We start from the raw sequence: 26,630 nt of genomic DNA, 5'->3' as shown, positions 1-26,630 counted from the left end.
TATATATATACAGTGGTCGAAGTGGGGCGGTATACGGCGGTATGACATAACGCCACTTCCCGACCCCACTTCATTTTAGCCGCAGAAAAGAATGCACCAGCGCTGGGATGCAGTATGGCATCCCAGCGCTGGAACAGCGGCGGAAATGATGTGTCCCCGCAGGGGACACATCTCGATCGGCGGCAGCGGACACGCTGGCATGTAGCTGGGGCAAAGCATCCGGTCCCGGCTACAGCCAGCACACGCTGGCCGCCAGCCAATCGCAAGGCTCGCGGCTGCAAGCCAATCACGGGGCTCGCAGCCGCCAGCCAATCACAGGGCTCGCGGCAGCCAGCCAATCACAGGGCTCGTGGCCGCCAGCCAATGAGAAGCTGCCAAGTGGCAGCTTCTCATTGGCTCGCACAACTGCACCAGCAACGTGGGACCTGGTGCTCCTGAGTCCTGGCAGCTCCGTTCCAGCAGCGCACTGAGCGCAGGACAGAGGTAAGTAGTGAGAGGGAATAGAGAGAGGGGCAGACAGAGGGAGGCAGGCAGTTAGTATTGTAGGGGGTGACAGAGAGGGAATTAGTGAGAAGGGCAGGGTGTGAGAGAGGGGAGCAGGCAGGGAGAGTGGGGGGGGTGAGATTTACAATGGGGTTATATGGAAGCAGGGGCCCATGTAGAGGGGGGGGGGAGAGATTCATTCGCCATACCCCCACCTCTAAATTCCCACTTCTAGCACTGTATATATATATATATATATATATATATATATATATATGAAAAAAGGAGGGGCAAAGACCAGCGCCTGATAGTGCAGTAAATGGTTAAGCTTAGATTTATACGAACTACCAATCGGTTCTCTCGAGGAACAAGCAGCCACTTATTTGAAGAAAGGAGCATGGTGTGACATAACATCTAAGGAGGAAACAGAGGGGGTCATTCAGACCCGTTTGCGAGCGCAGGACGCTTGCAAGCGGGTCGATGTTGCCCCACTGCGCATGCGCACGACGGAGGGAGCTCCGTCGTGCGCATGCGCGAGACCCGGATAGCAACGGGCTCTCCGTCGCTCCGGGGCTCGCACCAAAGGGGGTGTGCTGTTGATGGTGAGTGACAGCACGCCCCCTTTGGTGGGCGTGCCGGGGGCGTGGCTGCCAGACGGAGGCGTTCCCATGGGAACGTCTACCGTCTGAAGCCGGCCCCACTGACATCAGTAATGATGTCAGTGGGAGTGATTTTGGCTCTGATAGAGCCAAAATCACTCCTGGGCTTGCGGCAGCGAGACCCTACCGCATCTAGACCATCTTTTTGGCCGCTCGCATATGCTGTAGGTGGTCACCCACAGCTATGCGAGCGGCCAGGAGGCTGCTCCATTTTCAGATAGGAGGGCACTCATTCAGAGTGAGCGCTCTGGTCAGAGTGTTCGGCTCTGAATCAGGCCCAGACTTCCTGAACCGTATCACTTTCCCGTGTGATTGAAGAATTTAAGGGGCAGCACCGTAGTTCTATTCTATTTTTTGTACTTTATATATATATACATATATATATATATGTGTGTATATATATATATATATATATATATATATATATACAGTATATATCTTATATTAAGGCTGAATCTAAAAAAATGGAATTCTCCCATAGAGAATTACGGAGGGGGGGAGGCATGTTGTATAAGGGGCTACACCTCAAAAGCTATTTGAGGTACCAAGCTGAAATTGGCATGGTTGGGTAGAATTGTCGGTCAGGTGCTGCATGCTGAATATCAGGGCAAAAACATAAAAAATTGGGATTTGGGAGTAATCTAAAGTTCCAACTGTCAGTTTTTTCTTACATTCTCAATTAGGACCACTTTTCTGCTGTTCTCTATGGGGGATTTTTGGGAAGGCATAACTCAGGATAGGGGGCGAATTTAGACTTGGGGTTTGTTTTATTAGGTAGCTATTGTTCCAGGAAAGGTGCTTTTGGGGTTCAGGTAAATCAGAAAGTTACAGTTTTTAAACTATTACTATTGTTGTGCAGTCTCAGTTGGTGCCTTCAGAAGGTGTACGCAATGTGGCTTCACTTGGGTGCACCAAGATGGCTGTCGTTTGTAGGCATCAGCAGGACTGGGACCCGGCAATGGCAGTAGGCGGTAGCAGCGGCGGGGACCTGGCGGCAGTGCGGCCTTCAGCGCCGGCGGCGGTGCAGCCATCAGCAGTGCTGGTGTGGGTGTCAGCATCGGCGTGGATGTCAGTGGTGGTGTGGGTGTCGGCGGCATTAGACAGCAGCAGTGGCAATGCAGGCGGCAGTGGGACCCAGTGGCGGCAGGGGAATCAGCAGCGGTGCGGGCATTGGCGGTGGGGATTGATTCCCAGGGCATTCTGCGTTGTTCGGCAGCGGAGCCCATTTCAATAATGGTGCACCATTTTTGAAATTCAAAGGTGGCCGCTGCGAGCCAATCACACCTCGCGACGTCATCGCCTCGCCCCCTCAGCTGGCATATTTAAAATATAAAGAAGGAAGGTGCCAGAAGTCCAAATGGGTGGAGGCAATGCAGAAGAGATGACACAGGCTGCCACCCACTAGGTGAAGAGGACAACAGAAGCCCTGGGGAGGTGGAAGCCATTCTAAAGAGCTAATTTTCTTCCAGTCCCCAGGTGAAGATGCCAGAAGATCTGGAGGGTTGGTGCCTGCCAGGCAAAGATGTCAAAGCCCTGGGGTGGTGGCGGCCACACAAAAGAGCTTAAAGGCCACTATCCCCTAGGTGAAAACACCGAAGCCCTGGTGGGTTTGATGCCTGCCAGACAAGGATGGCAAAGCCCTGGGGTGGCGGCGACCATGCAAAAGAGCTTAAAGGCTGCTGACCCCCAGGCAAAGATGTCAAAGCCCTGGTGGTAGAGGGAGACCTTTATTGGGGGGGTTCCCAGCTCCCCAGGGATCCTGGTCTGGGCTGACTAGTGGTCAGAGGTAATTCTTTGGCTGGGGTACCCGGTGAAAGGGCTCCCCTGCCAGTGGCTCTACCTGCCAGTGGCTAGAAAGGGTCCGGTGCAGGTATTGGTAAATACAGGGGAACCCTACTAATTTTTTTCCCCTGTATTTCCTAAATCAGAACCGGCTCAGAGCCCAGTGCTGGTTGTGCTAAACACAGGGGACCCCTATGCTTTTTGTCCCCTGTATTTTCACAACCAGGCCAGGCATTGAAAAACTCGGGGCTGGTTGTGCTTTGGTGGTGGCATATCTTCTTTTTATTTTACACATTCAATTTTTAACATAGATGCATAGATGGATCTCACTGATGCTTCCATGCATCTGTGACTTATTTATTTTATCTTCTCAGGTGCATGCCCAGTACCGGTGAGCCATCTGTCTCCCACTGATGCCCCTGTGCACTGCCCTGCTGCTGTCACTGCTCCTGACCCCTCTGCTGCCGCTGCCTCGCACGCCTACAGCCCACCCATGCAGCTGTCTCTCACTCTGCACTTGTCAAACCACCTCCTGTGTGCCGGCCTCTCTTCCACCTGTACTAGTGTACAATTATGTTGCCCTTCCCACCTCCAGGTGGCTTGGTTTGCTCCTCCTAACCATGAGAATTAATACTATTTAAAAAAGCAATAAGATTCCACAGACAAAAAAACCTTACGGTTTCACATGTCCCTTTAAGGCTTCTTAGATATTATCTATATTTTCACAACATCTACTGAATTCTGCCACTCCTTGTGCAATACAGATATGGTATGCCATCACACTCTGTCGTTAACTACAGATACAGCACTCTCACAGAGTGAGATTGCTGTCACTCACAAAATGGTGGAGCTGCTAATTCACACAATTGTGTGCTCATTGGAATACACACATGCAATTTATGCAACTGAGGTCTGAGCAGAAAGGCATGGAGAGGGGGAAGATTAAGCAGTAGAGATGGGGGGAAACCAAAGTGATTCAGATTGGTGGAAAACAGTGGTGCGGATAAGGGCGACAAAGTGATGTAGATGGGTGGAAAACAGTAGTGCGGATAGGGGAAGACAGCAGTGTGGATGGGGAGAGACCGAGTGGCATGGTTTTGAGGTACAGAGTGACATGTATGGAGTGCTACAGAGTGGCATGGACCCGGGAAGAGAACAGCAAAAATGGGTAAAGACAGATTGCTGTGGATACAGAATACAGACTAGCACAAATGGGAGAACACACAACTGTAGGGATTGGGGAAAACAAATTGGTGAGGATGTGGGGGAAGACAAAGTGGTGCGGGTGGGGGGGACAGAGTGGTGCAGAAGGATGAAGAAAGAGTGGCAAAGATGATGGCAAGACAGAGCGGCATGGCTGGGCAGAAGGTGGTGGTGCAGATGTAAGGAAAGGAAACAGATACAGATACAAGTAAGGAAACAGATTGGCATGGATGCAGGAAGACAGGACAGCGCGGATGTGGAAAGACAGATTGGTGCGGATGAGGTAATACAGACTAGCACAGTTGGGAGACCAAACAGCAGTAGAGATTGGGGAAGATAGAGCAGCATGGAGGTGTATAGGGGAAGAAATTGTACATGCATAGACAGAGTATAATAGTTTTAGCAAATAGGGAGCTGAATGTGTATTCTAAATTAGATAGATGTATGGAGTGAGAAGGATGTTGCAACCCAGTGGGATTGTTGTGGTGACCGAATGGGAAAATTGTGGGCACTGAGTAGGATGTGGGTGCCACATAACTGTTCAGACCACAGTTGCATAGAATTCATGTGTGTATTCCAATGAGCACACAATTGTGTGAATTAGTAGCTCCACCATTTTGTGAGTGACAGCAATCTCACTCTGTGAGAGTGCTGAATCTGTAGTTAACCACAGGGCGTGATAGCATACCATATCTGTATTGCGCAAGGAACACCTCCATTAAGGCATCAGCCTTAATGATCGGAATTTCATTGCTTTTTTAAGTTCGAGTGGCAAAATTTCAGTAGGTTTTGAGAAATTCACGTCTAAGAAGCCTTAATGGGACATGTGAAACCGTAAGGTTTTTTTGTCTATGGAATATAAAATTCATTGGTCTTTTTGTATTGTCTGTCGGGTTATGCATTTAGACACCCCTTCACTGATTTGGATGAAACCAATGCAAGGTGGTCCAATTGGATCCTGGCCAGGTTTTAGGGGGGTTAGGGTCCCAGTCAGACCTCTTGTTGGTGTATGTTGGGCAGAACTTTGACCCTGGGAGCCTCTTCTGAGCCTTCCACTGGATGGATTTGTATTAAAACTTCACAGAGGATGCAACTGGTCTGGGATGTCTGCCAATTGGTCTGGGATATCTAACTTAATAACTTGAACATTATGTCCTGGTTGGACCTCCTGCTGGTGTATGCTGGGCAGAACTTTGACCCCATGGAGCCTGTTCTGGGCCCTCCACTGGAAGGATTTGGCTGAAATATTCATAGAGAGGTGCATTGACCCAGTCTTCATAAGTTGCTATCAATTCACTTCAACAGCATAACAACAAAAGTATAGCATGTAGCATTAACATTTTGGACCTACATATGGACCTTTTACATGATATACAGGACTGAGACGAGAGTGTGGACTATATGTGGGAGTGTGGGAGTGCGGGTTTATAGAAGTGGAACTAATGCACATAGCAACCAGATTGTAGCTATTATCTTCTAGTAGGTGCTAGATAAATGATAAGCAGAATCTGATTGGGTGCTCTGAACCACAACTCCACTTCGATAAACCCGCACTTTAGTAAATATACCCTTTGTACTTAAATGCTGACATCAGTAGTTGCCATCAGTGGAGCACTGGCCACCCAGCAATTAAGCTGTGTGTTGCATGCCATGGATTCTGTCACATCTCACTGCGCCTCACTGCACTTACCTGCAATATTTTTATGCCACGACTTAGACATCTGTATGACACGACCTGAGAACAATGTATGAGGACACATCTGTGTGACTACAATTTAGAGAGATGGTGCAATCATTCTTCATCTTTCAGTGATTATTTGTGATACACCTGGCTCCATAGGAGCCAATGGACATTGCAGTTTAGGAGGCTGCTACTAGGTGTGTGCATCTATTCACGTGCAGCTCTTGGAGTTCTCCCCCCAAACTTTCACCCTGCAGGACACTTTGACCTGTGAGAGGGATGGCAGGACAGTCCTAGGAAAGCATGATGAAAGTGGGACAGTTGGGAGGTATGCATATTGACATGGTGAACAAAGTAGTGTGACCCCATCAGAGAAATGGGTATCTAAATTTGCATAACTGAGCTGCAGTGTACCCTTTTTTCTCTACCAAAATAGGGAAACCCTACACATACACCTCATGAAAAGTCCTTCCAATGCTGCTGTTCCTCGTTTTCAAAACAGTGATGCTGGCAATGTTTAGCATATACAGTGAGCCAGGTAGGACTCATCACAACGCAGTGGATGCACAAATATTTTCAACAGAGAGCATGTTTACTATTATGATAATATTCAGTACATCACTGTGAAATCCCAATCTGACTCAAGAGAAATAAACTGTTATCTTATCTTCTACAATAGCTCAGATGGATTATTACTTGAAAACACAAATAATGATCCAAATAAACAAAATAAAAAAAACAACAACTATTGGCACAAATTCATCTACAAGAAACTATGATGATAACCATGTGAATCCAAGATCCATTATGCACACAATGAGAGAAACACAAAAAGGGAGTATTTTATGTACTGTAGTTGCCTTTGGAAATAATTAATAAATCCACCAGGCAGTGTTCAGTATGGACTTCCCTTGATTTTTGATTTGTTTTCCTAAAGTCTTTTATGAAAAGCTTGACATGAGGACTAATAAAGTGAATTCTGTTAAGAAAAACATTTTTGAAGGACAAGAAGCTGCAAAATGGCTGTCAAATAAATGAATGTCAAAATTAGCAAAGTGTCTCTATATACAAGAGTCAGGTCTGCCACAAGGCACATATAAAAATGAAGTGCATGGAACTTTTCCGAAAGGAAAATCTCCCAAAAGAATGTTATAGATTTGTCTCATTAAATCTACTCTCTTGGCAGTCTAATTCCATTATATCTATGGTCATACAGCTCCAATGGTTTAGTTACACAGAACTGAGCAATGGAAGGTGATGTCCTAAAGTATCCAGGCTAATATGTATAATTTGGAATACAATATTGTTGTTTCAAAGATAACATTGTAGATTGGCAAATATACTCTGGTCTGAAATAGATTTTATCATTTACAGCAGCTGAGCAGGTAATGCAACATCACTGAAAATATTTTGATACTAATTTTCAACACAGAAAATGAAATCACATATAAAGTAGGGATGTGCAGACTCGGATAGGTTCGAATTTGCACGCCAAGTTCGGATTTTTCCCTCCAAAAAACAGGACTCAGAAAGAGGCAAAACGTCATCTTGCATGGATAAACATCATTATTCCTGGACTTTTGTCCAGGAATAATGATGTTTGTCCATGCAAGATGACGTTTTGCTGCTTTCTGAGTTCCGTTTTTTTGGAGGGAAAAATTCGAACTCGGCGTGCAAATTCTAACCTATCCGAGCCTGCACATCCCTAATATAAAGATATACTTATTTGTGCACAGCCCATACTGCTGGTATTTTACTTCCACAATATTTACCTGTCTCTTTGTAACTATTCGAAAGAAACGTTAAAAACCCTAGTTTTATTATTTTTTAAGTAAATGTCACTAATCTATATAAATTTGCCTGTTTTCATTTGACAACAAAATTGTTTTTCAAATGTAATTGTAATTACCAACTTAATCCTGGTGGTTATCTGCAGGTATTTCATTTTTGTCCCACTATTGCATTGCAGTGTAAAAATGGAAATTCAGACATTAGAAAGTAACTAAAAGTTAAATATCCAATGATATAGGGAGTCTTAGGTTCACTTCATACTGTATTTCCAATGCTATATATAAATTGGCTGGCTATAAGAGCATAATTCATCTTGATACTATCAATGGGCAGTAAAATAAGCTTACAAAGGATACATAAATACATTAGTGTTGAAGTTAAGAGCAAGTAATATGTTCTTGTGAGCTAGCATGCAGTATAATTAAGATGTTCACAAATGGCAAACAACTAATTAAATTCTGTATACATATAAATCTAGGCAAAAAAAACCCCATAGGTGTGTCTATATAATGATTGTGTAAGGTCTGACCTGTCTCTGACATGCATGAGGAGTGTGAGCTGCCCCTCCAATGACTCCCACTGCTAGGGAGACAGGACAGACCTAGAGTGGAGGACCCGGCCACCAGGAATGGGGTAGCAGAGGAAGGGGGGATGACAGGACGGAGCAGAGCAGGGATAGGGGGGTGTCAGGATGGAGCAGAGCAGAAGCAGGACGGTACAAGCTGCAGTTAGAGTGGGGGACAGTGCAGCAAAAAGAGGGGGAGAGAAGGAGCAGACTAAAGCTTTACAAATAGGTTTATATATTTTTTTCATTATTTTACAATAGGATGAAAATATATATATATATATATATATATATATATACATTGTGGCATTTTTATTAAAGCTGAAAAGTATGAACATACGGTCAATGGAGTAACAGCTGACTATGCAATGTTACATGCATATCAGCATTAGTAGGGATGCCATCAGACATTGTGTAACTTGCAGGGCCCCCATAACCCTTTGTGTCCCCAGCCCCTCCCATGTCACAAAACAAAAATGGGATACAGAAAGACACATTAACACAGACAGACACATATTATTGAGGCTGAGAATAGCATCCAGTATGCAGGAATATAGTGGTAAGTAAATCACCTGTTTGTGGCATATAAATACTGTAGTTCTTCAGGCTTGTTCATTCTGCTCAGGGTCAGTAGCTAAATAAAGCCTTGAGAACATCAGTTTCAGGTGAATTACAGTGTGTCTTTATTACTGATGAAGTTGTACTGTACAAGCATCAGTATTTTTTCTGGAGACCAACATACATTATATGACAACATATATGTAAGTAACTCAGCAACTATGGCTGGAGACAAATTGATAGTAAAACTACAGTAATTACTGAGTGAAATAGAAAACTCTGTCAAACAGGTTAATCATTTCTGGGCTTCATTGACAGCTGAGGCCCCTACATCTGTACTCTCCTTACCCCCCAGATGGCAGCCCAGAACATTGGAATAATCAGAAAATAGTTTTTTTCCATAAGGCTAGTATTTTTGCATTTCTCATTATTCATTGCTGACCAGTGTTTCATGATTTATAAAATCATCAAGATTAATTTAAAGAAATGTATATTTTTTAATTACAGTTTTCAATCCAATGCCATATGATATTGTTTTACTATGTATTTTAGCCACACATTAGCCTGTCATTGAAAATGCTTGGCTAGATGATAAAAAAAATAACAGAAACATACTCTCACAACTCTTCTAAAACTAATCCATTTTGTGATGCCATTTACCCATGTAACTGTGTAATCTAATTTATATTTAATACATTTTTGAAATTTTCACTAATGCTATTCCTACTACTTTGCAATACATTTTGTATTTCTGACACATTGTGAAATGATTCCCAGCTACAGAAAACAGTACATAGAGGGGTGTACTTACTGTTACACCAAAGAAATTTGTTTCATTCATTGCATCAAGGAATATTTTTCCAAGCTTGTGGTTTGTATAGTTAAAATCCTGAATGCTTTGATGCCGGTTGGTAGCATTAAGGTACTCCATTGCTCGGTGCAGAGTCTTTGCTATCACCCACATTCCATCATAGGCATAACCATGAAATTTACTGGGCTCCACACCTGATCTCTTTTCATTGTATTCTTTTTCATATTGTTGCGGCGTCTAAATTAGTAAAGAAACAAGTTACATGAGTTATTCGGTATAGCCATATAAGACCTTTGTAAAAATATTATATATATTAATAATTTCCTAAAACAGCATTTGAAAGTAGTCATTCTATACAGCTAATATACATTTGCAAATGTGCATTTATAAGCAGGAATAGAATAATTTGTAGTGATATACAGTATGTATATAAATAAATGTTCTGATTGAATAAGTCACTGCTGAAATTGAGTGCCCTATTAAAGAATGCTTTTCTTTAGTGTGACCTTAAACTCTATTAATATAATTCTATGGAGCACGTCACACATATATATTATAAAAGGTTTATTTTAAATTATATTATAAAGAAGCAATAATTGTGATCATTTACAATTTTAGTACTCTCGTGCGGTTTAATCTGTTACTTCCTATAACATTCAAAAGCTGCAAGAAAATCCTATTTGGTTTATATTCCTCCATAAACTAATACCTTTATTTTTGTGGTCTGAACTTTTTGATAAAGGTGCTTACAATATGCCTGCCTTCTTTATGAACTTAGAGTTTTGGGAACAAAGTAGAGTGTCCTGATTGGAAACATATTGGTAACACTAAACACCTTATTCCCTTAAGCAAGTACTACTGTATGCACATTAGAAGTACTGAAGTATTGATATATAGAACTGAGGTGGATTAAACATATTCATTCTCACTGCAAAGGGAATCACTAAAGCCTTACCCATTGCCATGGCAAAAAAGAGCGCCACAAGTCCTCACCACCACTGAGAGCCGGCCCTAAGCATACGCATTTTAAGCAAATGCCTAGTTCAACTGGAATGCTTGGGGGCATTCCAGGGCTCTGCCGCTGCCCCCCCTCCCTCCGCGATGCTGCCCCACAGAGCAGGATTAAGGGGGAGCGCTGGAGGTAAGTATCCCCGTGCCCCTCTCTCTGATGGAGCCAACTGCCACGGATCGGATCTCTATACTGATCCAATCTCCGGCGCTGCCCTTGCGCATTGACAGCAGTGACAGCCACTGGTGCTGCAGAGAAGTGCTGGGCAGCTGAGTGACGGCTCAGCTGTCCAATGGTTGTGATGCTGCAGCCTGCGTCTCAGTGACTGGCAGGCTGCAGGGAAGGATAAGGCGGAAGGGAGGGAGGGCACAGCCTGGCCCCTAAGCATGGAGGTGGATATTCTCTGAAGAGAGGAACATGTAGTCTGTCAGCTACAGTAGGAAAGGTAAGACAGGCAGTTTATACATTTTTTTACTAGTTAAATTTAAAGGCACTGAGTCCTATGTGTACAATATATATGTGTGTATATTGATATGTGTTTTTATTGGATGTATAAGTATGTATGTGTTATGTGTACAAAATATATACATATGTGTGTATATATATATATATGTGTATATATGTATAATGTATATAGTATATATATATATATATATATATATATACAGTCAGGTGCATAGATAATGGGACATTGACAGAATTTTCATATTTTGGCCTCTATTCACCACCACAATGGCTTTGAAATGAAACAAACAAGATGTGCTTTAACTGCAGACTTTCAGATTTAATTTGAGGGTAATTACATCCAAATCAGGTGAACGGTGTAGGAATTACAACGGTTTCTATATGTGCCTCCCACTTTTTAAGGGGTATGCCGGTGGCCGGTGGCTGAATAAACCGAAGCCCGATCACTGAAGATCCCGACGGGGGAGGTAAGTACCCTAACCCTCCCCCTCCCCCCCTAACCCTCTCTTAGTGGTGCCTAACCCTAATCTCTTCCCGGTGGTGCCTAACCATAACCTCCCCCCGGCAGTGCCTAACCCTAACCCCCTCTCCGTAGCCTATCCCTAATCCTCCCCGGGGGGTGCCTATCCCTAATCTCCCACCGGGAGTGCCTAAACTTAACCCCCCCATCCCGGGGAAACCAACATACTTACCCGGTTCTGGACCTTCGGGAGTCTGGCATTTGGGATTCCGATGCCAGTATCCTGATCTCCTTTGAGATATCGGTGTCAGCATTATTGAGGGTGGTGGGATTCCAGCGTTGGTATATGGACGGCCAGCGGCATCCCGTCCGATATATAACTACATCCATGTATAAACACAGATTGCTGGTGGGATTATCTGCTAGGGGGCACCAGTCAAAATTTTGCCTAGGGCACCAAATTGCAGGTGCCACACAGGATGATATCAATGAAACCATGCGAACAACTGCCAGCACTCACCATCACTCAGGCACGTCACATATCAACAAACACTGTCTACTAATCACAAGCACTCACCAAATTCCCACCCAAATTACCCAATGAAACCACCATCATTGAACACACCATCACACTAGCTATTGGAGGTACAGTATGGATGTGTTGGTGGTATCAGTTTTATTTGGGTCCCTAATCTCTGCCTGTTTCCCATTTTGACCACCAAACCTGGTGGCACGGTGCAGGGGGCAGGATTGTGCTCCAACCCAAGAGCACTTATGGCTGACATAGTGCAGGCTATTATATCGGCAGTTACTGCCGCTTTTTCCGGGCAGACCTGGAGTTTTTAGCTTTGGTAGTACAGTATGTCTGTTTTAAATATTGTGCAAGAAGTTGTCCTCTTTCTTGTTCACCCAGTTGCAGGATCTTCTGGTGGAGATGCGGTTATGGAACCTGAAGTGGTATCTGATGGGAGTGTGGTGTCCCATGGATCTGGGCACTCCGCTGGTCAGTCTACTTCTGATTCTGATTGAGGTATAAGTCTGTCTTTTTCTAGTTATGCAGGGGTGCGAAACTGGTTCTGCAGGGGACACAGAGCAAGCAACTAGGGGCCTGACTCAGCAGAGAACACAGAGGCTATCATAGCTGCCAAAACATGGTATCAGCTGAGATAACACAAATATGGTAATGCAACAGGAGGTGTCATGCCTCCTGAATGCATTACTGATCCGAGCTGTGTTCTTGCTACCGCTGCTCCCGGTGAGCATTTCTTATTTTTTGCATTTGTGTGGGGCTTGAGACATTATAAAATCATTTTTTTCTGTCTCATGTTTAGAAAGGGTGGTCTAGGGTATCCCTTGCTTCTCCGGATACCCGTTGTCCAATTGATGGCAAGCATATTCTCAGAGTGGTTCCCAGAATTTGTGTGTCTCTTTATGAGATGCCTTTGTTCCATCTGACAGTCGCCATGGCCTTCCATGATGCTTTCATCAAGAAGGGCCCATTCACCTATGTTGTTGTCTTGGTCAGGGAGGATTCAGTTTTGTGCAAGGTGCACTGCTCCAAGACTGATAAGTTGGGTCGAGGTAGATGGATTTTTCTTAGTAGATGTCCTGTCACTAGGATTATGCTTTGCTTTAGGCTAGGGTGTTCTTATTTTTGCCACCATACCTTTTTCTTTCATAATAAAAGCTGACCTCTTTTCCCTGAGTTTTGATTTTATTTAGATAAGCTGTCTGTGTGTGGAGTGTGATAGTTAAACAACACAGTGGGCATGTCATATGACAGTAGATTAATATGGCCATGATTAGCCGGACAGGATTAGTATGACTTGTTAACCATGTCAATGCCAAACAACCCAAAAAACAGTTTTACCAACAAATTCTAATCTAACAATGTTTTAATTATTCAGGACTTAGAACACTGATTATCTGCATAATTATTGATACGGGCAGCACTGTTAGTATCGAATGCTTTAAGTCACCTTAAGAGTGTCCTGTATTGTTAGAGTCTGCTGAATGGTCATTGCAATTATTATCAATGTGTTGAGATTAGATTAAATCAGTGTCTATCACCGTAACCAACAGTTTAAAGACATTTAAGTGCTAATTATATCTATTTGTTCATTTCTTGATAAGTGGATACATAGTCAACTATATTAGAATCATTTTTTCAAGGAACAAATATCCTCAAATAAGCACAAGTGTATCTGTTTAATATCAATCAGTGCCCATTTTTTTGTTTAGATATCTAAACTGCAGATGCCAGGTATAAGCACTATTCAATCAATCAGTGCCCCTTGTTTAATTGAATTTACTAGAGGTCATTATAGTTTTATGTACTGACAAATAAGGGCACTCTAAATAACAGGCTGCCCAACATACAATTGTATCTAAAACAGGTCCTTAGTAGAAATATTTTGGTTGCTGTTCTTGTCAATTTGTGAGAAGTTTTTAAATGTTATGTATATAAAATTAACTATTAAATCCAACAAATCTAAAAATTATCCATGCAATAATATAATTTGTCTGTGAAATGCTCACCCTTCCTGATATTGTCTTGATTTGTTTTGTGCTAAGAGGTTCAAAATCCACTGCAATGTATCCTTCCATAGCGGTGAGTAGATTTTTAGTGGAACATGTAGAAGAATTGGCTTGCTGCCACCATAGTGCTTGATACCATCCAGGGATGATCCACTGATACTTACTGCCAAACATCTCTTCAACAAAAACCTGCAAAAAAATAAAAGAATTTAAATGCACAGAATACAATGTGAAAATTCCATTATTTTTATTTGCTTTAAAGCAACGTCAAAAATGTGTCCACACACACCAAGACTCAATCCGCCTTACAGCGCAAGACGCCTAATGTAACCGAGCTTCAGTAAGTGCATTTTCTTTTAATTTTGCACCTTACATCACAGATACAGGCCCTTTATGCCCCGCATGCTGGTACTTGTGGTTCTCCAAGTACCAGCATGCGGGGGAAGCTTGCTGGGACCTGCAGTTCTACTCTAAAGACAATGTTTTACATATTCTATTTTTACACTACATTTACACTATCAACTCGCCACCCACCGCCCAGGGGTGGCGGGGATAGCCCTGGGCTATCAGCCTAGGCTAGGGGTGCCCTGGAAAGGGGGACCCCTTTATTGGGGGTCCCCAACTCCCCAGGGATCCCTAACCTGGGCTGACTAGCGGTCAGGGCTGATGCTGCAGCTTTGGGGCCCGGTGATAGGGCTCCCCTGGCTGTGGCATCAGTCCCCCGCTAGAAAGGGTCCAGTGCTGGTTCTAGAAATTACAGGGAGACCCTACACAAATTTTTCCCTGTAATTCCAGAACCAGGACTGGTTCCCAGAGCCCAGTGCTGGTTGTATTAAGTACAGTGGAACCCTATGTATTTTTTTCCCTGTACTTAAACAACCAGGACTGGCTTTGCAAAGTCCAGGGCTGGTTGTGTTTTGGGGGGGTACCTCACATCATTTTTTTTAACATTTAATTCTTTATTTGCTTTTTACAGTCAGATACATGCAGGCATCTCACTGATGTCTGCATGTTTCTGTGTTAATTAGACCTGCTCCTGCTCAAATCAAAAGCATGAAGCAGATCTATTCATTTGGGGATTTGAAGTTTGATTTGAAGTCCGATTTTGAGTTCGATTTCAAATTGAATGATAGTAAATAAGGGTTTTGTGTGTTGGTCTATGTAAAAGTACCAATGTTTTCCCAATGTTCGATATGAGGTCGATTTGACTAAAATTCGATTTGAAATTCGATTTTACATTCGATTTGGCCTCTAGTAAATACCCAAATGCAAAATCGAATACAAATCGAATGAAAATCAAATGCCAAGTCACTCAAAATGCCAAATCAACCTTTAGTGAATTTACCCCTAAGACTCATTTGCACACAAGATGTACAAATTTTGCACATCAAATTTATTGGTGTAATTTAGGTCAGTAGTTTTGTTGGTTTTAGTTGTTTTATTTGTGCAAATAAGATGAACAATTTGAGTTAAAAAAACGCTCTGCGCAGCCAAGCTGTTTGGAACCTGCTGGGCTGAGGGGGGTGTTTGGAGCGACTGAAGCCACAGTGTATTGAGGACCCATTGAGTTTATGTCGCTGACCACATTATAAAGTAGATGAGGTTTTCTTGGAGAGCAGTACCCAAATAGCATTGGTACACTTTTGAGAACTCAAATTTTTACAATGCTCTTTTAAGGTGTGTTTGCTAGTGTCTAATCACTTGTTATCCTCCTGTCAGACAGCCACTTCTGAAGTGTATGGAATGGAGATACAAGGTGGTGCAAGCATCCTTTAACATTCGCTCACATGATCAAAGCAAGTCCTAGCAACACATACACTCTACTGACCTAACAAAGCAGAACAGCGCTGGGATCTGCATTCTCATGCTCAATAGACTAAAAGAGGGATTGAGGGCAGACAGAAATTGAAGGAGACTGCTGAGAGTGGTTTGGAGGAAATGCAAGAGAAAACAGAAGGATCTTGAGAGTGGATTTATAGTAAGGGGTGTCTAAAAGAAGTGACAGGGGTGAAGGGTGCAAGAGAAAAACTGAAGTAAATGAAGAAAGCATGTAAAGATGGGTATCGAATAGTGAACTAACATGAAAGATCATAGTCGGAATGGAGAATCAGTCAGAGAGCAGTAACAGAGAGTAAATTGATAATAATACACAATGTATAGTTAGTAAGTTGAATCAGTTACAGAGGAGTCAGTGTGGTAAATCAAGGGAGAAATCGTGCACTTGAAGTTAGACACAGACAGTAGTATCCAAGTGAAGACAACATAAATAAGGGGAGGAATATTATGTTTATAGAAGATATACAGATAATAGATATATAGAGACAAGTAGAAATCATTAGTAGTAAAAATAAAATAGTGTTACAGCAACTGATGGAAGAAAAGTGAGAGATAAAAAATAGAGCCATTAAATTAGAGAGTAAAATAGAATGTAGAGACAATTAATGGAAAGTTAGAGACAACATAAGAGCTGCTGAAGCTCAAGGAAGATCAAGGAAGTGGGTATAATGTAAATCTAAGGTTCTTAGCAATGTCCTGCAGGAAAGATTTGACTTTGACCAGATAACAGTGGACACCACCATCACCTAACTATCTAAGATCATTGGACCTACTGTAGATAAGTGCTACCAATAACAAATGATATTTCATTATAAGCCCTAGTCAAGCGAAGGTGATATTCACAATTATTCTGAGTGATACTTGCACATTGATTGTCAGAGATAAGATGGGGACAACTATTCATTTTGAGCAACAAAATACTATGGGATTCATCCAAGTGCTTCATAATAGTGAAAACCAGAACCATCTTTCCAGCAAGTATAAGGAACTAGATTATGACCAAAAAACATACTGTATGCAGTATATTTTGTAAATAGCTTAAATAATTTATTAATTAATGCTTTTTGCTAATTTATGCACTGCTGCAATATAGTGACTATATTAACAGTTATTTATAGCTATCTTCTACAGCAGAAAGTAAGCCATTGAATCTTCAATTATCCTGAGTGTGGAATTGTAAGTCTGTTGATATTAAAGTTGCGTATTAGTGGTATTTGATGTATTGGTTTATCATATTATTGTAAATAAGTAATTTATCTCTCAATTGTTGTAAAAGCATATATTTAAAATAATTAGAAAACTGTTTCTGCATATTTAAATATTACCTTTATTTCCTGGGTTTATCAAAGTATGAAATGTTGGTGCTCATCATAATGCTTAACAATAATAATTCATTTATTGTACTGTCCCTCCATCCAAACCTGCCCTACACTTTCATATTTTTCTGCCCACACCTTTCTTTCCTCATAAACATTTTCACTTCATAACTTTGTCATACTTCCTTTGGTCTTGTACTGTCTGATAGATGCCTCTCTTTGCATTGGGAATGTTGGCTTTCCATCTCATAGGAAAAAGGAGAGGAGAGGTCACCTCCAATAAGGTCCTGCTAGGCTGTTACACAAGTATCATGTCCAGAGAGAGACAGTTTTAATTATAGTGGTAGACAAATTAACTCCAGTACATAATGATTTTTGCAACAGTGAACATTGTGTTATTAAAGAACCCCCTGGAAAAATGAAATCTACCTTCATGTTAAAAATATACAAAAGGTACTATCATCGATTATTGTGTGAATTGGAATCCACTGTAAAAGACTGGGTGAGCCACAAAGACTCATAGATGAGCAATATGGCAGCTGTCAAAATTATGTTCCTTCCTTAATTTTGCTATGACTTCTGCCCCAATCCCAAGTAATCCATGAAGGCATAGCTAGCATTACAATTGCTACTTTTAAAGCATGTGGAAACTTTGCCATTTTTGGAACTTTTCTTCTTCCTTGGGCTAACCTCCCATTATGGAGCTTGGATCTTCTGATTCCAAATCTTGATCTCTCTAGTTGGGTCTACTATGGCATACTTAATTTCTGATATTTATTTTGTGACAACACGCTCATGCCCCTTCTCAACTATGAAGGTACAAAGAAGATAAAGAAAGCGCTGAATCAGCTCAGAAATGTCCAATATATTTATTATACCCCTACTGGTTCAATAAAAAAAAATATATAAAATGTTTTTCAACCATATAATATATATAATGGCCGACAATTAAATAAATACATCAATAACACACATAAGAAATGGGCCCACAACTCACAGTCTCTCTATACCTTGACACATAATGTTATACATACAGCCTATCAATCTGCTTATACACAAATAATTTTCCTGCAGCAGAGAAGCATCCACTATCTATGGAATTTAAACAGATACAATTGTAAAAAAAACTAAATTGATACATAGTGTCAGATCTATTTCTGCCTAAAAATCCCCCTGTGCAGTATGTTGTTTCAAACTGTCAACAGTCACAATTCCAATACATTTGTAACAATTAAAACACAATATTAAGCCTTTTTTACTGCCCAAGTATATTATAGGCAGTATGATATTTCAGACTATCAGCAGTTATGATTCAGACGTAGTCCTTAATAAAAAATATGTTCTAGGCAGAATATTGTTTTCAGACTGTCAGCAGTTGGATTCAGCCTTAATCCTTAATCGCAATATATATATATATATATATATATATATATATATATATATATATATATATATACAGTCCGGTCCATAAATATTGGGACATTGACAGAATTTTCATATTTTGTCCTCTATTCACCACCACAATGGCTTTGAAATGAAAAAAACAAGATGTGATTTAACTGCAGACTTTCAGATTTAATTTGAGGGTACTTACATCCAAATCAGGTGAACGGTGTAGGAATTACAACAGTTTCTATATGTGCCTCCCACTTTTTAAGGGGCCAAAAGTAATGGGACAAACTAAACAATCCTAAATCTAACTTTCACTTTTTAATACTTTGTTGCAAATCCTTTGCAGGCAATTACAGCCTGAAGTCTGGAACGCATAGACATCACCAGACGCTGGGTTTCATCCCTGGTGATGCTCTGCCAGGCCTCTGCTGCAAATTTCTTCAGTTCCTGCTTGTTCTTGGGGCATTTTCCCTTCAGTTTTGTCTTCATCAAGTGAAATGCATGCTCAATCGGATTCAGGTCAGGGGATTGACTTGGCCATTGCATAACATTCCACTTTTTAGCCTTAAATAACTCTTTGGTTGCTTTTGCAGTATGCTTCGGGTCATTGTCCATCTGCACTGTGAAGTGCCGTCCAATGAGTTCTGAAGCATTTGACTGAATATGAGCATATAATATTGCCCGAAACACTTCAGAATTCATTCTGCTGCTTTTGTCAGCAGTCACATCATCAATAAATACAAGGGAACCAGTTCCATTGGTAGCCATACATGCCCATGCCATGACACTACCACCACCATGCTTCACTGAGGAGGTGGTATGTTTTGGATCATGAGCAGTTCCTTTCCTTCTCTTCTCTTCCCATCACTCTGGTACAAGTTGATCTTTGTCTCATCTGTCAATAGGATGTTGTTCCAGAACTGTAATGGCCTTTTTAGATGTTGTTTGGCAAACTCTAATCTGATCTTCCTGTTTTTGAGGCTCACCAATGGTTTGCATCTTGTGGTGAACCCTCTATATTCACTCTTGTGAAGTCTTCTCTTGATTGTTGACTTTGACACATATACATCTACCTCCTGGAGAATGTTCTTGATTTGGCCAACTGTTGTGAAGGGTTTTTTCTTCACCAGGGAAATAATTCTTCTGTCATCCACCACAGTTGTTTTCCGGGGTCTTCCGGGTCTTTTGGTGTTGCTGAGCTCTCCGGTTCGATCTTTCTATTTAAGAATGTTCCAAACAGTTGATTTGGCCACACCTAATGTTTTTGCTATCTCTCTGATGGGTTTGTTTTGACTTTTCAGCCTAATGATGGCTTGCTTCACTGATAGTGACAGCTCTTTGGATCTCATATTGAGAGTTGACAGCAACTGATTCCAAATGCAAATGTCACACCTAGAATCAACTCCAGACCTTTTACCTGCTTAATTGATAATGAAATAATGAGAGAATAGCCCCACACCTGTCCATGAAATAGCTGAGTTGATAGTCCCATTACTTTTGGCCCCTTAAAAAGTGGGAGGCACATATTGAAACTGTTGTAATTCCTACACCGTTCACCCGATTTGGATGTAATTACCTTCAAATTAAATCTGAAAGACTGCAGTTAAAGCACATCTTGTTTGTTTCATTTCAAAACCATTGTGGTGGTGAATAGAGGCCAAAATATGAAAATTCTGTCAATGTCCCAATATTTATGCACCTGACTGTATGTATATATATATATATATATATATATATATATATATATATATATATAGTGAATGTTTATCTTACCATTATGAGTAACATAAGGAAGAAAGATTTTTGGATTATAAAAGAGCACAAAGGTTTGGATATATCCGATCTGTGTTACACAGGTGTAACATAAATGAGACGGTGATTAAGGAGAAAGAAATGAGAATTAGGAGCGCATGCGCACACCTCCGAGAGACGGATAAAAGGATTGTGTGGCATTACTTAATTATATTGACTGAGGAAGCCGCTGACAGCTAGGCGGAGAAACGTGTTTTCATATTACAGAGACACCGGCAAAGTACAGCTCCACACGTATTTTCATATACTCTGCAGGGTACCCACAGAGAACAAGAATCATTACCGAGGTAAGACGCAAAGGGCTATCTGCCCAAAGGATTTTCTCTGGAGTCTGGAAGAATCTACCTGAATACCACACAGGTGTAACAGCACCAAAAACTCAAGGTGTGTGGCAGCAGCAAATCTGAGGCCGGAAAAATCTCCAGACAAGGCGGATGTTTTATCCCGGTAAAAAGGAATATATACAACCTTTATATATATTTTTTTTTTCCTGTTTATGCAAAACTCTCCTTTTTTATATTGCATGGCCATGTGGGACATATAATTGAAAGTAAAATGTATTACAAATAAGAGGACTCTCCTGGTTGCAGTTACAGCTAGCAAATTGTTATAAAAGGATTGTCTACCAATTAAGACTGCTGAGGATCTGAAACAGCTTGCATATATATATATATATATATATATATATATTTGCGATTAAAGATTAAGGATGAATCCAACTGCTGACAGTCTGAAAACAATATACTGCCTAGAACATATTTTTTATTAAGGACTATGGCCCTCATTCAGAGCCGTTCGCTATTTGCGTTCGTTCGTTCAAAAACAAGGGGTGGCTATGCAAATGATCCGTTCGCACATTGCAGTCTGTTCACACCTCTAAGTCTGAACGAGCGAGCAAAACATATGCTCTTTTATTTCTTAAAAACGCCCCCTGGCCGCTCGCACAATACGTCATGTCCGCTATTTTTTAGATTAATCGAGTACATCGAACAGGATATGAACTGCTCGCTATTCTTGTGGTTGGTTTTTTCAACCGCTATTTTGCGAGCAGTTCTGAGTTTAAAAAAACCAAGTGACGTGGTCATTGACGCTGCTATATTAATTATGCACACCCATAAAACGCCCGTTTTGACCTTTAAGCACGCCTGCGAACGGATCTCCACTCCCCGTTTTCAAGCACCTTCCCCTGTTACCACCCACATACGCCTCATTCTGTCACTCAAAATAGCAGGCACTCGCTATATTGCATACAAATGTTTTTCGGCCGCACTGACTGGTTCGCGCATGCGTACTAAAAACCGTACGCATGCGCAGATGTGCGAACATCGCTCGGAACGAGCGTACTGCCGCTAGCGAGTGGCTCTGAATGAGGGCCTATGTCTGAATCATAACTGCTGATAGTCTGAAATATCATACTGCCTATAATATACTTGGGCAGTAAAAAAGGCTTAATATTGTGTTTTAATTGTTACAAATGTATTGGAATTGTGACTGTTGACAGTTTGAAACAACATACTGCACAGGGGGATTTTTAGGCAGAAATAGATCTGACACTTACAGGGGTATTCAATATGGGTGCGATAACATCGTTTTTGCGTTAATATCGGAGCTATGACATCATTATCGCAGGTTTTAGTTTTACACTGTATTCAATATCAAAGACTTATCGCAGTTTTGAAAAGTCTTTGATAAAAAACGGGGATAACTTTTCACAATTGAATAGGTGTCAAAAAAAAGTGCAGAATTGGGGTTTAGTGGTGCAGGCTTAAAAAAAATAGCCTGCACCCCTGGGACTGAAATTTAAAAAAGTTTAAAAAAAAAATAGGGACACCCCAAAAAATGAATTTAAAAATTGGGGTGAAAAAAAAAAAAAGGGAAAAAATTGTTTAACAATAGGGAAATAGGTTCAGGGCTATTCTGCAAGTATGCGGCAGGTGTTTTGAAGAATAGAATTATAGTGGCAGGTGCACAAATGCAGAATTTTTAAAAACTTACTTTAGGGACATCAAAATATGCTAGTACCCATTTTCATGTACCCCAAATTTGATGGGACCACTTAAAAAAACAAAAAAAATAACCTAAGTGCTCTTCTGCAACACTTCTTCAATGTCGGGAAAAAACACCTGCTGCGGCTATTTAAATCCCCGACTTTCAATTAAAGGCTAAAACGGGGGTACCCATAGTGTTCCCCCATGTTTTTCCAACTTTAGGGGGGTCTTACAATTATTTTAAGGAAAAATTCGTAACTTTACGCAAATCCAACTTCGGAGTTTCCCATTTTCGTTAATTTTATATTGAATACGGGGATAAGCGGGAGCGCGCACCATACTTTAATGCAGGATAAAACTCAGATATGAAACGTTAACTTCGACAGTGAAGTTAACGTTTCATATTGAATACCCCTCTATGTATCAATTAACTTTTTTTTTACAATTGTATCTGTTTAAATTCCACAGATAGTGGATGCTTCTCTGTTGCAGGAAAATTATTTGTGTATAAGCAGATTGATAGGCTGTATGTATAACGTTATATGTCAAGGTATAGAGAGACTGTGACCTGTGGGCCCATTTTTTATGTGTGTAGTTGATATATTTATTTAATTGTCGGCCGTTATATATATTATACGGTTGAAAAACATTTTATATATATTTTTTTATTGAACCAATAAGGGTATAATAAATATATTGGAAATTTCTGAGCTGATTCAGCGCTTTCTTTATCTTCTTTGTATCTTTTATGTCTTAAAAAATGCAGTTTGAGTAGACTGCTTATTTAGAGAGCAGCAGTTTCAGTTTTAATAATTAGATCAGCGCTAAGTATTTTTTTGTCTTTCTCTACTATGAGCCTACTTTTGCCTTCCAACCAGAGATTTTTACAAATTCCTCCAGGTCAGGTACTGGATTGCTCCTTAATTATATATGGAAACATGATCTGTCACTTTCTGTGGTTACTGTACTTCCAATATCATATTAGATTCAAGAGGAAGACATTGGGATATTCATACAGTTTTTTTACTTCACCCTCATCTCCTCTGATTAAGTAGTATAATTGACGTGTATGTCACAGATGGGATGTGAATACTACTAGAATTTTAGTGAACATGCATATTAGTAATGGTTAAGTACAGCTCAATATGCTGCTTTTTAAACAATACGAAGGTATATGGCTGTGATGTTTAAATGACCACAGTCTAGAAATAATCATTCACTAATTATTACACCAATTCTTTTAGGAGATTTGTAAAACAAACATGACAGTATGAGGTGAGGACAATATTAAAAATGCTATATAGACTGCATGCTTACAGCTTACCACAATGTTCCCTCCAACCCGCACTCACTCATTTTCCTATCTCTAACTAGTGCCCTATTTAGCTAGCAAATTAAATAATTTCATATAAACCTTAGAGCGAGAACTGACAGGTATTGTGAACATTTCCATTAGGTAATTGCATCCCACTCGGCATTAGCAATGAATTAAAATAAATGTTTTACAAGAAATAATGTTTGTACAGTTACTAACTGTGATATTACTTTGGTTATTGTAAGGTTTATAGTTTTATAGTTGCTTTTACCTTTATAGGTGGTGGGGAATAATATTTTTGGTTTGATTAGTCCTCATTTAGACCAATTTTTGGGTTCCATCTACTTAGCATTAGATATTCTTCATTTTAAAAAGCACATTTAATTGGTTTTAAGTACTGTATGTTTTTATTAGTGGTTTATTGTATATCTCTTTAAAGTTTGCCACTGAAGATCATTCCCCCAAAGTAATCTCTATGGGTGTTTGTCAGGTCTGGCAAGGGAATATCTTATTAATTGGTGAAGGAAATAATTTTTTTTAAATAATTTTGTACTAAAGTGGTAAAATAAGAATTCATGATTGGGACGGATTAATTATTAATTACTTTCTAATGTTCCTCACTCTCATGATTATTTTATAACATATATGAAGGCAGTGTTTTGTTTCAATGAATAGGGGTCCAGCCAATACTCACAGAAAATTATCTAAAGTTACAAGTTGATACAACATTTATAGCAGCTTCCACACTGAATAATTCTTCAGCCACTTTTATTTTAATTTCTGAAATGATTTCACTGATTTCTTTCTATTTCTGAAATTAGTTATCAGAATAAAAGATTACGCCAAAAAATGCCGGTACTGCATACCACTAATTGCCACTAGAAAAAAGCACTGTTTGAATGTAAATCAAGGATTTAAAAAAAATAACTAAACATAATTGTTTAGATTAATGAAGATTGTGGACCTAGAGAGAAAATAAGTTGGACTCTGGGCCTGATTCACACTTGGGAATAAAGTGAGGTATCTCTCTCAACTGTGAACCTGAACAAACCATATTGCAATGTAAGGAGTGTAAATACATACATTTTTTTACATGTAGGGTAAATACTGGCTGCTTTTGCATGTAGCCCACAAATACTGCATAGCTTTATTATTACTCTACAATTTAGATGTCAGTTTGGAAACACTCCTCCCAAATCTAAATCTCTCTGCATGATCAGTTGAGAGAGATATCTCTCTCTAATCCCAAGTCTGAATAAGGCCCTCTATGTTGGGGTGTTTTTAATTTTTTGCACATTTTCCAGAGAATCTGTAAATAAACAAATGTAGAAGCAGATTGATTATAAGGGATTGGACAAAGGAGTGATGAGATATAAAAAGATTTAGGGAGTACAATTTGTTTTATTGCTTTGGTGCAAGACAAGCAGCTGAATTACAATTGAAATATGATTTGCCCTGGAAGTCATGTTGTTGTATCAACTGTCATTTGACAGTATGTGTATGATGTAGAAGTACTGCACTGTAGAGCAGTGATTTACAATAGCTACTATCAAGTATCAATTTCTGGAAAGTAATGGCTGCTTTCTCCTTTGTGCACAGTAATAGCAACATTAATAATAAACACACGCTTTAGTCCTTATAAATTTCTACTATTCCTTCTCAGAAATAAAAGTTAATTTTAAATAACGATGAAGATTAGGGAAAACTCTGTTAAGTCTTCTGAAATACAGTGCAGACACTGCTTCCATAAATGGCTGATAAAATAGAATGTATGTTACTTTTTATATATGAAGCTAAAATATAGGGGTCCATTTGGGGGTTAATGAATCTGCAACATAAAATTGCTCCAAAACCTTTGCAGTTACATGTGTCTGGTAATTGTGGTCACTTGCATCTGGGGTGGCAGATCGGAGTTTTCACTTGTAAGTGATGTCAACAATTTAGAGTTCCAAGTATGTTTAGATGTGTCTTTTTTTTTTTAAGGTGTATCTTTTGCACTGCAAGTATTTTTGTGTAGGCATGGAGTCCCTTCAGTGTAGTGGAAACCAAAACCAGACCAAGCAGGTTGTGCTGATCACAGTACATACAATAGGGAAACTTTCTGTCTTATTGTGAATCAGCAGCAGCCTTGTCAGCTGAAGGCAGGAGTTTATTCGGGGTGAGAGGCCGACAAAAAATGAGCACCTCTTCCCTCCCAAAGACTACCAGCCCCGCAGTGAGTAGTGTTGAGACTTTTTCTAGCACATATTGACTGTGGGTAACATATCATCCTAGCATAGTGTGAATGGGGCAACTACTATACAAAACGTTCCTACAGTATACTAATATGTAAAAAAAGTAAATAATTTAATTAAATAAAACAATTATTTATTACAAATTATATAGCATTTATTTTTATCAACTTTTTCCCATTCCATCAGCTTGTTGATAATGATGCTCAGAACACATCTGTGCATTCTTTATGTTCAAGGCACATCTTTATATACAGTATTTATGAATTAAACAAGGTGGCTTTCCATATAAGATAAATTGTATTATATGTATGGCTTGTAAATTAATATTTCCTATGATGTTTTTGTAAAGAAGCCCATGTTTTAAATGATTATACCGAGAAGCCTTTTTTGGCAGGTGAGAATTTAATAATATCTGCTGTAACTTGGAATTGTTTGCTTTCATACATAAAGGTACATATAATTAGGTGACTGAATGGAGGAGTTATTAGCATAGAACTGCTGTGGTGGAGTAGAAAAGATCAATACAAGTTATGTATGTTATCATATTAAATACTTCCCCCTACCCCCACATGGCTTGTAATTTGTCCCATGTTGTTTAGATTCCAGTAGTACCAACCCATGCACCAGGGCCAGCTCCAGGGTTCTGAGCACCCTGTGCCGGCTCTTGAGAGAGTGCCCTAACCTCTCGCGCGCGACCGAATTTGGTGGTGTGGCCTAATTACTGTTTTACAG

General features: G+C 40.3%; 1 protein-coding gene across 2 annotated transcripts in view; it reads right to left on the bottom strand.

Moving 5' to 3' along the window:
• Positions 1-26,630, bottom strand: part of GABBR2 (gamma-aminobutyric acid type B receptor subunit 2) — a 777,957-nt gene that overhangs the window by 328,103 nt on the left and 423,224 nt on the right. For both annotated transcript variants that reach the window (XM_088476284.1, XM_088476286.1), the window contains exons 6-7: positions 14,006-14,194; positions 9,534-9,770 (exon numbers count right to left, since the gene is read on the bottom strand). In XM_088476284.1, the coding sequence (XP_088332410.1) occupies positions 9,534-9,770; positions 14,006-14,194 (426 nt within the window). The remainder of the gene's footprint in view (positions 1-9,533; positions 9,771-14,005; positions 14,195-26,630) is intronic.

The sequence above is a fragment of the Taudactylus pleione genome, unplaced genomic scaffold (genome assembly GCF_031769625.1).
Source record: "Taudactylus pleione unplaced genomic scaffold, aTauple2 ptg000186l, whole genome shotgun sequence".
NCBI classification, from domain to species: domain Eukaryota; kingdom Metazoa; phylum Chordata; class Amphibia; order Anura; family Myobatrachidae; genus Taudactylus; species Taudactylus pleione.
Note: the sequence above shows the minus strand (reverse complement) of the source record. Positions and strands in the feature narration are given on the sequence as shown.